This window comes from Eptatretus burgeri, chromosome 10 (assembly GCF_056783735.1).
Source record: "Eptatretus burgeri isolate ZD-2024b chromosome 10, Ebu_testis_v1, whole genome shotgun sequence".
NCBI lineage: Eukaryota > Metazoa > Chordata > Myxini > Myxiniformes > Myxinidae > Eptatretus > Eptatretus burgeri.
The window spans coordinates 34,466,087-34,482,959 of record NC_140970.1 but is presented as its reverse complement, the minus strand read 5'-3'; the positions used below and the strand labels follow the sequence as shown (position 1 = coordinate 34,482,959).

The 16,873-nt window shown below is 45.3% G+C and overlaps 1 protein-coding gene and 1 long non-coding RNA gene across 4 annotated transcripts in view; one reads left to right on the top strand and one right to left on the bottom strand.

Moving 5' to 3' along the window:
* Window positions 1-3,705, top strand: part of ALG3 (ALG3 alpha-1,3- mannosyltransferase) — a 33,097-nt gene extending 29,392 nt beyond the window's left edge. For all 3 annotated transcript variants that reach the window (XM_085897836.1, XM_085897837.1, XM_085897838.1), the window contains one exon: window positions 2,399-3,705. In XM_085897836.1, coding sequence (XP_085753962.1) covers window positions 2,399-2,534 — 136 coding nt within the window. In that variant the 3' untranslated portion in view covers window positions 2,535-3,705. The remainder of the gene's footprint in view (window positions 1-2,398) is intronic.
* An 8,626-nt stretch (window positions 3,706-12,331) lies between these two features.
* Window positions 12,332-13,733, bottom strand: LOC147018300 (uncharacterized). The gene is made up of 2 exons (XR_015062328.1): window positions 13,250-13,733; window positions 12,332-12,414 (listed from the first exon to the last, which is right to left on the bottom strand). It is a non-coding gene; the product is annotated as an uncharacterized LOC147018300 (long non-coding RNA).
* Window positions 13,734-16,873: the final 3,140 nt, after the last annotated feature.

Genomic DNA, 16,873 nt, shown 5'->3' with positions numbered 1-16,873 from the left:
ATTCAACAAATGGATATTTATTTACAATATGTGGGGAAGGGAGCAGAGCATATAACACAACAGCAGAGTTAAACCGACTATAAAGAAATTAAATCATGTACAGCACAAGCACTTAACAGTTCCTACTTAAAGACGGGCCCACAGACAGATACTCACCCAAAAGAAACGGGCCCAAAATGGTCTTTATTATCCCTTCAGCTCGGAGGGAAGTCGAGCTGAGGGACGAGAACATGGAAGGCTACCTGGCCGCGAGCGCGTGGCTGAGCGTCCACCCCCTTCCTGGAGCTCCAGTCGCCAGAAGACGGACCAGGGCCGCCAGACGCAGACCAGCGCCGAGATGTCCATCGAACCAGAACACGCGCTCGAGAAGACCGGGCGCAGATTGTTTGTTCTCTGTTCCTTCATCATCTTCTCGGGCGTGGTTCCTCGTGCGTGGCCTGCGCCTATTGGTCGAATGTCGGGGAACTCGCTCGCATCTCCCTGATTGGGCGAGAGCGACGTCAGGTCCTCGTGAACTCCGCCCACATACGTGCTGACACGCACGTAGGCAATGGCGTCGGTGTAGGATAGCGAGGTGAAGGCGTGTTGTTGTTCAAGATGTAAGTGATGTCAAAATCCTATCTATAAAATAACTTCGTAGCGCACGTACACTTAATTCCCTTTTGACACAGGTAGGGGGCCCTAACTAGAAACACACACTTATCAAAATAACTAAGCTACGGGAACGGCTGTCTGTCTGTGTGCACAAGGCTTCCAGATTCGTAACAATATGTGCCTTGACAAGGAAGTGGTCAGAAGAGCCAAGAGAGGCAGAAGAGGAACATGAAAGATTCGATGGAAAGTTAGTTATTACCCGGTCCAGAAGGGAGGACGAACCAGTTTCAGAAATCTGGGTTGGGAAGTTTACAGATTGGGTGAGACCCACAGAGTTGCAGAAGGCCTTTGCTGCAATGTCATGGCTGGTTATTGACGAGCCAACGCCCAGCCAGCTGTCCTGGTGACACTTGAAATCACCCTAGATAAGAAACAGGATATCCTTCTTTGGGAAAATCAAGCATAGCTCGTTCAATATTTATTCTGCATTCTATCCTCTTCAACCACTTGTAATCTTGCAAGTAAAGCGAAACCATTAAATTAACTTTTGTCAGCGATTCATTTCAAGTATCATAGTTTAAATGTCCATCTTTTGGTGGAAGCATGGCGACAGATTTCATTGTGAATGTGGTTAATGGTTCTGGTCCCATTCACTTCACAAACCCTTTATTTATTGTCCTTTCTTGTTTCCTCCTCTGATTTGTACTGTACGAGTACGAATATCCCTTTTGTGTATTTTTGTGATGCTGTATGCTTATTGATGTGTATAAAACAAACCTTTTCCAGACTGGAACATTTATTCCAACAGACAGGGCCCCCTCCCAATTACAACTCACCCAGGTTTTACTGTCCCTTTGAAGAGTTGGTAACTGCAGAAGCTTCAGTCCCAGCAGAGGAGGCTCTGCCAATTTGGCATTATATAATAGTGGAGCCAATGTTCTAATATGCTCTTTAAATGGAAAAGTGGGCCTGGTGTTAGTTTAACGGTTAAGGTGCTTGGCTTAAGATCCCAGGGTCTTGAGTTCAAGCACCTGTTGGGCCGATGAATTAACACCAGATAGGGTTGAATCAGCCTGTCATCCTTTTGAGTTCAGCAAAATGAGTACCAGCGTGCTGGTAACAGGGGCCTTGCATCAGCAACACAGCTGCGCCCCCAGAAAATTATGTAGCCAAGCAGCCATAGGCTGCGGACAAATAAATAAATAAATAATGGAAAAGTGGATGGGGAGGGGTGGGGATGGAGTTGAGAGGTGAGGGGGGGAGGGTGTTTTATGAATGCAGACATAGTGCACCAGGGTGTGGGATGGTGAGTTTACCATATTTAGGTAACAAATTCATGGCCCTTTAATTTCTACTTGTGCAGTGTTCAGGTATTGCGAGGTGTTTATAGATCATCAGAAAACCTAATTGGTAACATGCTCACCTGAGAGCTGTCTTGTTGAGATTTGATTTACAAGGCAATGAGACATGGCTACATAGTTGCCATAGTACTTTACAGTAAGAGCCTTGCATCATGATGCACACCATTATTAGAGGGAATGTTGAAAGCTGGCTATCCTGTTACCTTTACACTTGCAAATAACAGTCTATCGTAAGTTTTAACCAAATTACAAATGCATACTTGAAGGTCAGGCATAAAGTTGATTGCCCTGCCTCATTAGAAAGCTCCATGTCATGATAAGAGTCCCTGAAAGGAAATTGATGAATTGCTTGGAATTGTATCTGGAAGCATTGTAGCTGAAGATTACTTCGGATACAAATGAGGATAACAATTTCCACACGTGTCGTGCTGCGTTTTGAACAGGGTACTCATTCTGGGTGTGTTGGAACTTTGCTGGAATACATTTCCAGCCACAGCAGTGAGTTCTTTGGCTCTGCATATCTGCCATGCTGCCATCTTAGTTGTGCTGTGCGTGCCCCCAAAGGAGAAGAGTCATTGAACGCAAAGGCTTTTAAAAACCCCACAATGCCTCCATGCCATGAGCAAAAATGGCCTTCAAGAGTGTTTGTCCACCGACAGCTCTCAGGATTTAAGTCATTGGTTTATTTTTTCTGTTTGAGTAGGCTGTAAATGCATTGTCGTGGTAACGTTTCAATCTCTGTGAATTGCACAATGTGGAGAGCCATCAAAATGACTCGAAAGATGGGTAAACAATTTGTTTTGATTACTGTGTAACATTCTCATTAATTTAATCATGTGATTGTTGTTAAACAACTCGGTTGCAAGCATCATACAACCACGTAGAAATGCCACTATCCATTCTCTCAAAGTCTGTATGCTGGCTGTTCATTTTCAAGTGTTATACTTCCAAGACCCAGGTTGAGTTCTGCACAGAGCAACGTGGTAGCAAGAGATGCAAAGAAGTGTCATGCAGCCCCTGGAATTGCATGCATTTTTGTTGGGTAACACGACAGCACCATCATGTCAGACTTGAACCAATGCTCATGTGTTGCTTCTTTGTGATTGAGCAACGTTGCACGAACTACAAATTGACTTTGAGCAACACTCTCTGAAACAACAATCAGGAAGATCGTTGTTCATTGAAAGGCCCATTTTATAGGTACGGACCCACTCTCACCTTGTCGGAGATGATCGCTTGTGCTGTGAAAGCCATTGCAAAGTTAATCGCGCGTCCATCCAGGATTGGTTGTTCGTTTGAAGCGTACGTGCAACACGTGTTGAACAAATGGCTTCGTCATCAGCTTGCACCTGGACAAAAGGTATTACTTGACAACGTCACCACAAATGCTTATAATTTTGAAAGGAGATTTAGGCAGTTTCAATTAATAAGGTATGAATCCTGAGCACCTCCATGACAAAGTCCATTGAATGAATAATGTAGCAACACACTGCTTCACCACTATATTTTCACGTAACCAAGCCAACAGGGTTGCACAGCAAAACGGGTCTTGCTTGGAAACAATACTACCTAAACCATGTAACCACTGTTGATACGCTTGTTTGAACAAAGTTGTGCTGAGGATTTTGTTAAACGCTATTTCATTTGATCGAAACCATCTGGCATGATGACAACCTGACCATCTTTCCACTCCCACCACTTCACAAGCATATGTGCCTTCCAAAAATAAAGACTATATTCTGAGGATGTATCTTTGCCTCCAATGTTGAACTAAAACCAACTGTGATATCTTGCTAAATGGCTTGAAGACACCATTCAAACACGACTTCATCAATGGAAGAAATTCATATGACTGCAAGGAAAGTAATTTGAGAAGGACCGTGCTAATGTTTACTGAACCGATGGCTATGATGTTTATTTTTACCGTGATATTGTAATTGAATAATCTGCCTATTGTCTTCTGAATAAAATAGTTGATAATTCCAGCAAAGGACGAGCGGTTTGCGTTGGCGACGAGAATAAAATTGTGAAAGTTATCCGGTGTAAAAGGTCACAAACCCATTTTATTCTCCTTTTTCGATTTTCTTCTCTCTTCTTGTCCTGCATGTGTTGCTTGCTTGCTTGTTGTCTGTCTCTCCCTCTTTGTTTCATTGTTGGAACGTAGTCCTTTCCCTCTGTCTTTTGCATGACTTACTGGGCTTTTTTTTGTTTGTTTGTTTGTTTGTTTTTGAAAGCAAGTTTTGGGGTTTAATTTTAATTTTGTTCAAAATTGTGTGTTTACATCTCGTAGCATGGCTATTTGCTGCTGCTTAATGACTCGTGCTTCTTGGTGAGTTATACCGGTATCGGTCAACGAGTTTCAGAATCTTGGCTACAAAGTACATTAAATTTGTAGGAACTCCTTGGTTATGTTGGACCTTCATTATTTGCACCAGCAGAATACCCACCCGACTGGTGATGTTCCAAGCGTGCAATGTGTTCTTCTGATGCATCCCTTTATTTGGGCGGTGTAAAGGCAACAGACCGCTGTCCTGATCACTCCTCAAAAAAAATTATTTTTTCAAAACCCGATGGAATCGAATTAAACTTACATAAACACAACTTCAGAGTTCTCTCACGACTCCCTGAAAGTTTCAGCTTCCGAGGTCAAATCCTCTCGGAGTAGATGAAGCATACATACAATTGCTCCATGATATCTAATTATGATGGGACAAACATATATGGTGACGGATGTATATTTGTGACAAAAACTACTTCAAAGTTTTTTTTGTTTTTTTAAACAAATCCTGCCATGTTGTTTATCCAATACATAAAGCTTATTCTCACCACTGATTCACTGACTGACTGACTGACATATTAAAGTTCGATACCTTCCAGGTGACGTAGAAAGCTGAAATTTTGCGTGTCGATGGATATTGAAGCCGATATACCGGAAAAAAAGCACAGAACCATGAGTCCGTAAATTACAACAAATAAATGAAAAAGGCAAATGCAGGTGAGCGACCCGAGACAATGGGGAAGCATGGTTCGTTATTGCTTACAATGTGTAAGCATACCCTGGTAGTATAATATAAAACTAACCTAGGAAACACATTCGTAACTTAACTGTATTCATCAGCACTGTTTTTTTTGTTTGTTTGTTTTTTGTTACGTTGACTTGATTAATCGAGATCGAGATTTGGGCAAAAGGAAATATATGACTTAAAAACCTGGCCGGAAGTCCAAGGGAAGCGGTATATTGTAGTCCGGGAGCAAAAGGCAGATATGTTAGTGAACCTGGTTTTGCCGGATAAAGTTTTTTTTCTTTGCTGTTTCTTGTAGTCTAGGGGTAGCTCTTTATGATTCGGGGGGGTGACCGTTTGTAACCCTTGGGCAATTTGCTATATTAACCCTTTTATGCCGCTTACACCCAAATGCGCCCTAAAGTACTATTTTTTTGCGATATCTTGTAAATAGCTGAGCCTGGTGTTGGCGCAGTGGTTAGGGCAGCGGCTTGGGATCCCAGTGTCCTGAGTTCAAGCCCCGTTGGCTGCTGAATTAACACCAGGGGGTTGACTCAGCCTGTCATCCTTCCGAGGTCGGCGAAATGAGTGCCAGTGTACTGGTCCCGGTGTATGCCCCGGTTAGAATAGGTGCACCATATCCCTGTGTGTTGTAAGAGGCGACCAGGGTTGGCGTCAGGAAGGGCATCCGGCCATAAAACATTGCCTCAAGGAAAAGCCTAACCCCTGCACAGCAGCGAAAAATGGCTGTAAAAACGGTCATTTTTTTATTTATCTTGTAAATAGCTGTGACCCAAAGTCATCACATTTATTTTTCATCATTATTATTCACAAGGCAAGTATTTTACAGTTGATTTGGACACAATTTGCCCAAATTTAATGATTATTAACCCTTTCCTGGCATTCCTAGGGGATCAGGTCAGGTATGGGAGGGAGCATGTGCCAGAACAGCGCGTCGCTGCGTCCACTTTCCGCCGGTACTCCAGGGGCCTCCGTCTGGCCATCCCCCAGGCAGATGCCAGGCCCATCCCCATCTCCTTGAGATGATGGTCAACCTGTTGCAACCATGAGGCACGTGGTCGGCCCACTGGCCTCCTCCACTCAGGAGACTCCCTCGCTGAGAGAATCTGGTAAGCAGGATCAGCGTCAGGAAAACGATCCACATGTCCATACAGCCGCAACTGACGCTCACGGACTATGCAGGTAACAAATCTCATCCGAGTCTCTCTCAGCAACCACTCGTTGGACACAAAATCCGACCAGCGATAGCCGAGGATTCTCCGGAGAGACCTGGTACCAAAGGAATTAAGTCTCCGTCTCAGATCTTTGGTCAGAGTCCAAGTCTCGCACCCATAGAGCAAGACTGGAAATACCAAGGACCTGAAGACTCGGACTTTCGTCCTCCCGCACAGGTACCGGCAGCGCCACACCCCATGATCCAGTGAATCTATGACTCCCCAGGCCCGACCCAGATGTCTATTGACCTCTGACTCGCAGCCAGCAGAGACATGAATATCACTGCCAAGGTAAGTGAATCTCTCCACGACCTCAACATCCTCACCACAAACAGACACAGACAGGACAGCAGCATCCAAGATGTCACCGAAAGCCTGGATCTTAGTTTTGACCCAAGACACCCGTAATCCCAACGGCTCCGACTCCTCATTCAGCACCTCGAGGGCCCCCAAGAGGATGTCTAAAGTCTCCGCAAAGATGACTGCATCATCTGCAAAATCAAGGTCCGAGATCTTGACATTCCCAAACGATGCACCGCAACTTGATCTCTCCGACATCCTCCCTAGAATCAAGTCCATACAAGTGCTGAAAAGTGTGGGGGCAAGTACACATCCCTGACGAACTCCAGTAACAACTGGAAATAAGTCAGAGATGGTACCACCACACTTCACAGCACTCTCAGTACCAGAGTAGAGTTCAGACATCACATCGATCAGTTTTGGTGGCACCCCACGAAGACCAAGAATCCTCCAGAGGACATCCCGATTCACTGAATCGAACGCTTTACAGAGATCAACATAGGCTGCAAACAGCCCCTGCCGAAACTCTCGTCTGCGTTCGGTGAGGACACGAAGTACAAGGATACGGTCAATCGTTGACCTCTTTGGTGTAAAGCCTGACTGCTCTGGACGCTGGTGCTCAAGCAGATGGTGGCGAACCATATCAAGAATTATCCGAGCAAAGACCTTGCCCGGCACTGAGAGCAGCGTCACCCCTCGGTAGTTGTTGCAGTCTTGGCGATCACCCTTCCCTTTCCAGAGAGGGACAACAAGGCCCCTCTTCCAGTCAGTTGGGATGATGCCTGTGTTCCAGGCAGAGCACAAAACTGCATGCAACGACACGAGTGCAGCATTTCCACCAGCCTTGAGAAGTTCAGGATGGATGCCACAGATCCCTGGAGCTTTGCCCCGTTTCAACTGGTGCACCGCAGCCTGTGTTTCCACAAGCGAAGGTGGACCACAGTTGATTCGAGGGTCAGCAACAGGGATTGTAACACCCTTGACGTCCAACTCGACAGCTGGGGGATCAACCTGGTACAACCGCTCAAAGTAACTGGCCCAGCGGGCCTTCACTTCAGACTCCTCTGTCAAGAGCCTACCACTCTCTGCTCGAACTGCAGTGCTCCGAGGGATGGGCTTGGATGAACGTAATGCGCAAATTTCCCTGAAAGCGGGACGAGAATCACCTGTCCACAGGTGATGCTCTACCCCCTCACAGATTCCTCGCACATAGGCCTCCTTGTCCACCCTCAGTGCACGTACAGTTTTACGCCTCAGCTCCCTGAACAGCTCAGCTCTGCCATTCAGCCTGGCCCTGCGACTCTGGTCAATGGTGTCCAGTGTCCCTTGAGACAAAATTCTTCTTTGCCCTGCGGTGAGCTCCAAGGCATCCACCGGCAACATCAAGGACGGTGGTCTTGAAGGCGCTCCACAACTCTTCAGGACCCCCCAAAGCACCCAGACCCCCCAAGTGTCCACTCAGCCTGTTCGCAAACTCCTCAGCTACTCTCTCATCCCTGAGCTTGGCAACATCCAGCCTAGGCTGGGATGGTACCATTCTCCAGGATTTAAGGTGCAGCTTTAGAGTTGCTACAACAAGCCTGTGGTCAGTATTGAGGAACTGAGCACTCCGGTAGACCCTGCAGTTCTGGATCATCCTCCAACGATAGTCAATGAGGACACGGTCAATCTCCTTTGCCACACCGCCAGCGTTGGAATACCAAGTCCAGCGATGAGCTTGTGGGCGCTGAAACCATGAACCAGCCACCCTAAGTCCATGACTTCTTGCAAAGTCAAGGAACTTAGTGCTATTCTGGTTCATAGTTCCTGACAGATGGGGACCAACACACACCTCATAACCATCCCTATCAGTTCCAGTCGATGCATTGAAATCTCCCAAGACTAGAAGTGTATCTCGTCTGGGGCACTCGAGGGCACTCAACCACAGACTCGAGTGTGGCGTAGAATGTGTCCTTCACGGTGAGATCACTCGCCTCAGTCGGAGCATAAACAGAGACCAGGGAAATGACACCTAAGGAGTGGCGAATCCTTAATCTCATAATACGCTCGTTGACCGGTGTTACCTCAATTATCATTGGGGTCAGCTTATTGGACACAGCTACAGCAACTCCTTGGGTATGGTAACCATCAGAGCGACCAGACCAATAGTAGGTGTAACCACCCACCATTATCTCGCCGCAATCCGGTCTCCGAACCTCAGAGAGAGCTGCAATCCCGATGTCCAAACGCTTGAGCTCAGATGATAACAGAGACAGGTGATCATCCTCTCTTAGGGATAGGACATTCCAGGCACCCACCCGAAGGGACCGCCTCAGGTTAACCCAAGGAGACCGCCGTCTGGTGGACGACACCTCAGCACCACTCCGACACACTCTCCCGCAATTTGACCCAGGGATGTTACCCCGTGGTTTCCCTCCTATCATCAAAGATTGGGGGTCCCGAAGGCTTTGCCCCAATCCCGTCATCCGGTGAGCTGCCCTGCGAAGGGAAGCTGCACAGGAGGTACTCCCACGGAGTAGGTTTTCAGATTTTTTTGCGTTTTTGCGTTTTGCGGAATGAAGGGTTTTACGGTGGCCGGAGTGCAAATCCTGCCACCAACCTTCTAATAAGAAGTGACCCAACTGCAGGAGGACGTCCGCAGACACAGTTGGGCACTAGATATGGATGGCCGTTGGCTCGCAAGGAGCTCCTCCGCCCTTTGACAGGTTTTGTTTTTAATCCTGCTGGGTGTCCATATCCAAACACCATCCTCACCAGAAAACCTGGTGGGGGAGACGGTTTAGTCGCCGACAACCAGACCATGGGACAGGTTAGTACAGGTTTACATGGTACCTGTAGCAGGTCACAGATCGAACCTGACCTGACATCGATCCTAGGGGATCATATACCCCAAACGTAGGCCTACATTTCCTGCTTGATCTGTTTATATCACCCATGCATATTAAGATGAAGTATTGGCTGAGAGACTTCATGAGTTAGTTAAACTGACAAAAGGTGGCACCATTTCATTGTTTGAGATATTAGAAGCACATGGCTGGGCACCACTCCCACTCTGCTGTGCAGGTTTGTCATGGAATAGGCTACCAGACTTCCAGTTGTCAAGCTTTATATGAGGTAGTTAGTAAAATAGAATCTCCAGATTTAAATACTAGCCAAATTCAGATTGTATAAATTTAGTTTTAACAATGACAGTTATCAAAATGGGCATGACAGTACTGTTGTTGTTGGGTGCTGTCCTCTTTTAGCAGGGAACCGTACTAATAAATGTGAACCTTTGTACGGTACTAGTATTCAGGCACAGTTATAAAATGTTTTCTCTCAGGTTAGAATCTAATTTTTGACTTATTTATTTTCAGGGTTGACAGATTATTTGTTTGTTTCACGAATTTAATTGATCTTACGGTAGGTCAAACTAAACACATTGAGTGTCTAACCCAGTCTATTTTGCATCAATGTCAGCAGGTCAGAAAGCAAAAGATGACATTAAAATCCCATGCCATAATTTTGGAGTGGTTTTTGTGCAATAGTGCGTCAAAGACCCCTGTTGTCTATAGATGTTCAAATGGTTTGTGCTGGGTAAAATCAGTCAGGAAAGGGTTAATATTGAGTATTAAGTCATTCTATCTTTTAAGTTGTTTTTGGTTCCCTTATTTGTGACTAAAGTGAGGATGAGGTGGTTATTGTGCAATCATATGTTGTCTGTGTTCAAATTTTATGTCCTGGGTTAAAATAGCCCGGAAAGGGTTAATACTGAGTAATTCACAATTGTTTTCTATCTTAAGTTGTTTTTTGTTACATAATTTGTAAATAAACATCGACACAAGCAAATGTGATGATGTTGGTTGGGTTCATTGCAATAAATAGTGAAAAAACTGATTTTTTTCATTATTTATGCATTTACCGGCACAAAAGGGTCAATATAGCAAATTGCCCAAGGGTTGCAAACGGTCACCCCCCTGAATCATGAAGAGCGACCCCAAGGCTATAAGAAACAGCAAAGAAAAAAACTTTATCCGGAAAAACCATTTTCACCCCCACTGCTCCCGGACTATTGGGGACACATCTGCTCTGCACAGCTGGCAGTTCGAATTTCCCATCCAGTTGTTCATATTGTGTTGTCTTTGCCATCCAGCTGTAATTCATAATTTAAAATAAATATAAATATTTGCTTGGTTCCTTTTTATTTATATGTGTTGTGTTCTGACTTCTGATTTACAGCATATATTCAGAGCATAACAAAGTATATTTGGCCAACATCCACCCCATCCCCCTCTACCATTCCTCCATCCCACCCACAACCCCTGATCCCCCATTACCCCTACTAACCCACACCCACAAACCTCTCCTTTCCCTCACTCCTGTGGAAAGCAGGCATGGTCAAAGATGCCTCTGCCTCTGCAGCGATGATGTGTGATGAAGCACGCCGTTCTGTGCTCGTATAGATAAGATAATGGTTTGGTGGTGCCAGGGTATCTTCGGTTTATTAAAGCCTCACCTTACCACATACCATGATTGGTACAAAAGTTAGTGAATCATTAACCTGAGAACATGGTGCTGTAGTTGATGAAATGTGATTTACTATCGGTGTATAAATCGGAAATAACAACACGATGGTATACTGTGCGATGGAACCAAGGAATTGCCACACTTATTGAAGGCTTGACATTATCGCTCCTTCGTTTTGGCCTCGATAGTCGTCTTAATGCCAATATATCTTTATAAATACCTTTTTCTTGCACCGTTTCCAGTGTTCTTTTTTTTTTTTAAATACACTTGCACTGTGCAGGAACAAACCATGATTATGGAAATATTTTACCATTGCTCTGTTTTATTACTCACCTGCTGGGATAGATGACATGTTAAAATGAAAGTAACGTGTGAACAGGAGTTTTGATTGAATTTTTTTTTAGTATATAATGTGCATTGTTGCATTTTAAGGTATTTATTGATACAGCTTTCTGATTGTACGTGAAGCTATTCAATCCAACTACGACATGTTCAGATAAACCGTATTTGAATGTCTTGAACAAAAGACAACTACGTTTCTCAAAAGGCCAATAAAATGGTAATGTAGTAACTATAACAGGTGCATAAAGTTACTAACACTACCAACTCCAATCAAGCAGGTGAGTGTACCTGCATATGCTCGAGCTTGTGAGCAACATAGGTATACAAGCTGTTTACAAAAACTCCGTATGACACAAGGTGTTTAAAACTATTAACCTACTCATTAACGATATTAGAATTAAGTATCCTCAGCTCAGCGGAGTGCTGGTGGATATTTAACAGTGTGAATGTGTTGGACACACGGTGACCCTTTTATCCCTTCCCGAATACAACCCCGCCAGCGCCATAGGACGGAGCGGACCATCACCTGCCCTGCTCGCCAAATTGCCATTGAAGGGGAAGATGCACGGTTTGCTTCCACGCTTTTAACCAACAACCGTGTTTCAATCATCATCTCCATTGTTGTTTTTCACATTTGATCTTTGTACGTTCTTCCATGGAGTTTCTTCAATTGATGGCAGGGAGGAACTACGAATGGGGGGCAAGACGTGGTAGTGCTTTGCTGGTGGTGTGCATCTAGTGCTTCTTTTAGTTGAAGTTGAATTCTCCAAATTTCCAAAAACGGTTGTCTTGAGACATCTGGCTATCGGCGTCGGAGGCCTTTTGATCGCGGAAGGCTTCTTTGGAGGCGATTGATAAGTATGACTTTTTACGGGCGTCTTGGGGGAGACTTGTTCCATCGAGAGGGTGGAGGGCCCTGGAGAGCATGACCTTGTGCGTCCCTTGGCCGAAAGGGGCCGTGCAGGTTTTTCTTGATGAGGATTGGATGAAGGGGAGTCAAGAGCGCCGGCAGCCAGAGCCGAGTGGTCGTGAGGTGTTGGTGCCGTCATGAGGACACTTTTCCAAGAGAGTTGCCTGTGGCCAAATGCAAAGTGCAAAGTGATGTTAAGGATCACAGGTAGCAAACTTGATGTGTAATGCAGTATGAAAATTAATGACGAGTATCGGTGGTAAGTCCTGCAATACAGTACACACTACACAGGTATTATGTGCAGGGTGTGCTCTTTACCTGCCGAATAAGCAAGTGAGGGCTGTGGAAACGAGATGACCGTATAGTACAGGTTTTACTTGACGCGATGATTATATCGCATGTGTTCGAGCGAATGAGGTTGAACCCTTTAAATTGCTTGCCCCTCCATCGTTAGTGGTTGTAACTCCTGCTCTCACAACACATTGAATGATAATGCGAAGTAAACTCCGTTTAGTTGATGTTATCTCTATGCTTGCCGTTGCAGTACGAGCTGATTAATCGATTAATATTTAGGTTGTGTGAGGCGGTTTAAAGCTCGAGTTCCAAGCAAGGCCGCAGGCTTCGTCGCGGCGAACGGGCCGCGTCGCCATGGCAACGGCGGTCGCATCTCGTCGACGTTTCAGCAAGGGCGAAAAACTTTATTCGTTATTTCGAGGTCATAACGATTATATTCATGGAAACAGGGGCAGATATCGGTCTTACTCAAACACCTCACGATGCTGGTGCTTGAAGTATAAACTTTTGGTCTTTATGTGCGAGGGATTTCAAAAAAAGACCGCGGCGCTGTCACGAAGGGCTGAAGCTCAGTCGGTCTTGTTCATTCTCGATCTCCGGCGGAATGTTTTAAAACCGAGTACGTTCCGTACTGTGTGTTTACACTGCTGTTTAAGTAGCGCCTTATAGTTTACTGTTCGTTGCGGTACTGCAAGTGCGCCTCACCTCAGGAGTCGTGTAGTACGAGAGTCGTGCCAGACGTACCGTACGTTGGAGATCACGCGGCAGCAGCAGGGGTGACGGTACGAAGCACGAACGAGATCAAATGGGTTACGTTAGATCACGTACGAGCCTGTTGCACCGCTTCACGTCACGCCGGAACTCCCGCTTCATATCGAAACGCAATCCAGTACAATCCCATGACCTCTCTGTAATGTGTCGTTAGATCGTTATCTGTCTATAATTCCAGGTGTGTGTGTGTGTGTGTGTGTGTGTGTGTGTGTGTGTGTGTGTGTGTGTGTGTGTGTGTGTGTGTGTGTGTGTGTGTGTGTGTGTGTGTGTGTGTGTGACCGCTGTTTCTCGACAACCACCGGTCCGATCTAATTGATACTTGCCAGATATATTGCTGGGGACCTGAGGATGTGCCTTTTCAAGGTTTGATATTAATCGGACAAGTGGTTCCCAAGTTATGGCCATTTATTTACCAAACTAATGACAGGACACGGTGATATGACGTTACAATTCTTCTTCGTTTGATATGACGTCACAATTGACGCTGGGGACCTGAGTATGTGCCTTTTCAACATTTGATATCGTTCTTCTTCATCCGTTTCAGCTGTTTCCCAAGTTATGGCCATTTATTTACCAAACCAATGACAGGACACGGTGCGATGACGTCACAAGTCTTCTTCTTCGTTTGATATGACGTCACAATTGATGCTGGGGACCTCAGTATGACCTGAGTATGTGTGGTTGTTGTTTCTGGCATGCGGTTTTGAAAGTTTTTTTTGTTGTTTTTTTTGCACGTACGGCCACGCACGCACGTACAGGTACGCACTAGTAACACTAATACAGTAATCCAAATCTGTTAACACCAGATAACCAACGTGTATAAATGCAAACATCAGATAAACAAAGTGTTTATAGATCAAGACCTGCATGGTGTTTTCACAGCTCGGCCAGACCCCGTATGGACAGTTCGCAGGTTCTGTGAAGGAGGCAACATGTGACTAGAACTGGCAGAGTGCTGGGGAGATTGACGAACTATCTCTGCTTGTGACGTCACAGTCATGGTTCATAGGAATGTTCAACACCAGACCTTCCAGACAGTTCACTGTTCCCACTCACTGTGGGTTCAGAAATCTTGCTTTGGCCCCTATATTGATGGGGCACCGCGACACACGCTGGTAGCTCCAGAATATGAATTTGGTTGCGTCGGAGTGTTTGACCCTTTGGTGATGCAAGCAAATATGACCTTGGAGATAACCATAGCTCCTCTCAACTATGAACGTTGTGGTTCTTCACACAAACTCGTTGTCCAGGGTATAGGCAGGACATTTCTTGTGCCTGAGCATGCCTGGTTGATGAGGTTGTCATCGTCATGCGTGTTGGTGATTCTGGTTGTTACTAGCCATTTGACTTTTTTGCCCATCAGCAGTTGAGCAGGACTTGCCAATTTGTAGCTCACTGGGATGGAACGCCAAGCTTAGCAGTGCAGGATGAAGATCATTTTCCGCAATTTTTTATTTGCGGAGGATGAATTTCACTGTCTCGACTTGGCGCTCAATGAATCCATTAGATTTTTGAGTATGTTGGAGATGACATGTGTGTGATAAAAATTCCATTTCCCAGTAAGTGAACGAAATTCCACGCTGGAGAAATGAGGACGATTATCACTCATAAATGTATCAGGAATTCCAAACTCAGAAAATATCTGCCCCAAGGTCGCAATAATCGTGCGGCTGGGGGCGGACTCGGGTAGTTTACGGACAATAGGAAATTTTGAATAATAATGTGCGATGACAAGCCACTGAGCTGCATTGAAGTACAACAGGTCACATCCGCCTTTACTCCATGGTCTGAGCGGAATGTCATGTCGCTGTCGTGATTCAGGCAGCTGAGATTTCTGGTGTCGCTGGCAGGTCGGACAGCAGTCCAAAAGCTGATCAATGTCCTTGTTGATGTATGCGGTGTGCTTAGCCAGCAGTTTGGTTTTCTCGTGCCCAAAATGGCTTGAATGGAGGTTCTGCAGAATGTCATTTCTCATACTCTTGGGTGTAATGACTATCACCTTGAAGAATTACACCATTTTCAATTGACAACTCATCCCGAAAACTCCAGTATGTCTTAAGAACCTTTGGTAGGTCCTTCAGACGGTCTGGCCATCCACTGATAATAAAGTCTCGAAGTTGACTCAGGTCAGAATCACGAAGTGTTTCCTGTTGTAGCTGAGAAAACTTCTCCAGACAAGCGGACAAAATCCATATGCAAGTTCAAGTCGATTGTAGTTGTATTGAGTGGATTAGGAAGGCGGGAAAGGCCATCGGCACACTGATTGGCTGCCCCAGGGTGGTACTCCGTTGTAAAATTATACCCTTGGAGTCTGACAAGCATTCATTGCAATCTCGGTGGGGCGGCGGTCAAGGGCTTGTCACTGATTACCAGCAATGGTTTATAATCGGTGAGCACAATGAAACTACGATCATTCAGGTAGGTATGGAAACATTCAATGCCAAACACAATGGCCAATAGCTCACGTTTAATGCAAGTGTAACGTTGTTCAGTATCTGTCAGGGTTTCACTTGCATATGCCACTGGCTTTAACTGGTTTCCATGGACCTGAAGCAATGCTGTACCAAGGCCTCAAAGACTGGCATCACATTGGAGGTAGACAGGCTCCTCTGGATGATAGTAGTGAAGAAGAGATGTTTCTGACACCTCGTTCTTCAGATGATCTAATACAATGTGATGGTGCAGCTCCCATAGGAATTCAGAATCCTTTTTGAGAAGGTCTTTGAGAATAGCAGATTTCATACTGAAGTCATTGATGAACTGTGACAAATATGTCATGAAGCCGATGAAATGTTGAAGTTCGGGTTTTGGAATAGCTCTCAGATCTTGAACCTTCTGCTGTTCAGGCCATATTCCTTGTCTACCATAAGTATGACCGAAGGTGATGCTGGTCTTCTTGATGGAGCATTTGTTTGAATTGAAAATGAGGCCTTCACGTCATGCTGTTTCCATCAGCTCCTCAAGATGCCTGTCATGCTCCTCCTCAGTGGCGCCATAGATAGCGATGCCATCTGCTATACCAACTGCACATTTACAATCCTGCACAATACAGTCCATTTCCATCTGGAAAATGTCCTGGCTTACACAGTCCAAATGGCAATTGTTGGAATCAATACCGGCCCGCTGGGGATGAAATGTAAGAAGTTGTTGGCTGTCTCTATTGGGTCTTACAGACCAGCACCCTGACTTGGCATCAAGTTTTGAGAAGTATTTCGCTCCTGCCTATTTGTGCTTGAGCTCTTCCGTTGTAGGTATTTTGTGATATGGGTGACTCTGGCCTCGATTGAGATGTTTTGGGTCCAAACAAATCCGAATATTGCCGTCTTTTTTGTTACATACGTGAGAGAACTGACCCACTCAGGCAGTTCCTTGATTTTCCATGTGACTACCTGCAGAACCATCTCATCAAGTTCTGATTGAATTTTGTCCTTGAGAGCAATAGGGGTTCTACATGGTGGATCAACATGTGGTGGGACATTTGGGTCCACAACAAGACTGTACATTGTATGAAATTCACGAATGCGGTCAAATTGTTGTGGATATACATCCATGAGTTCT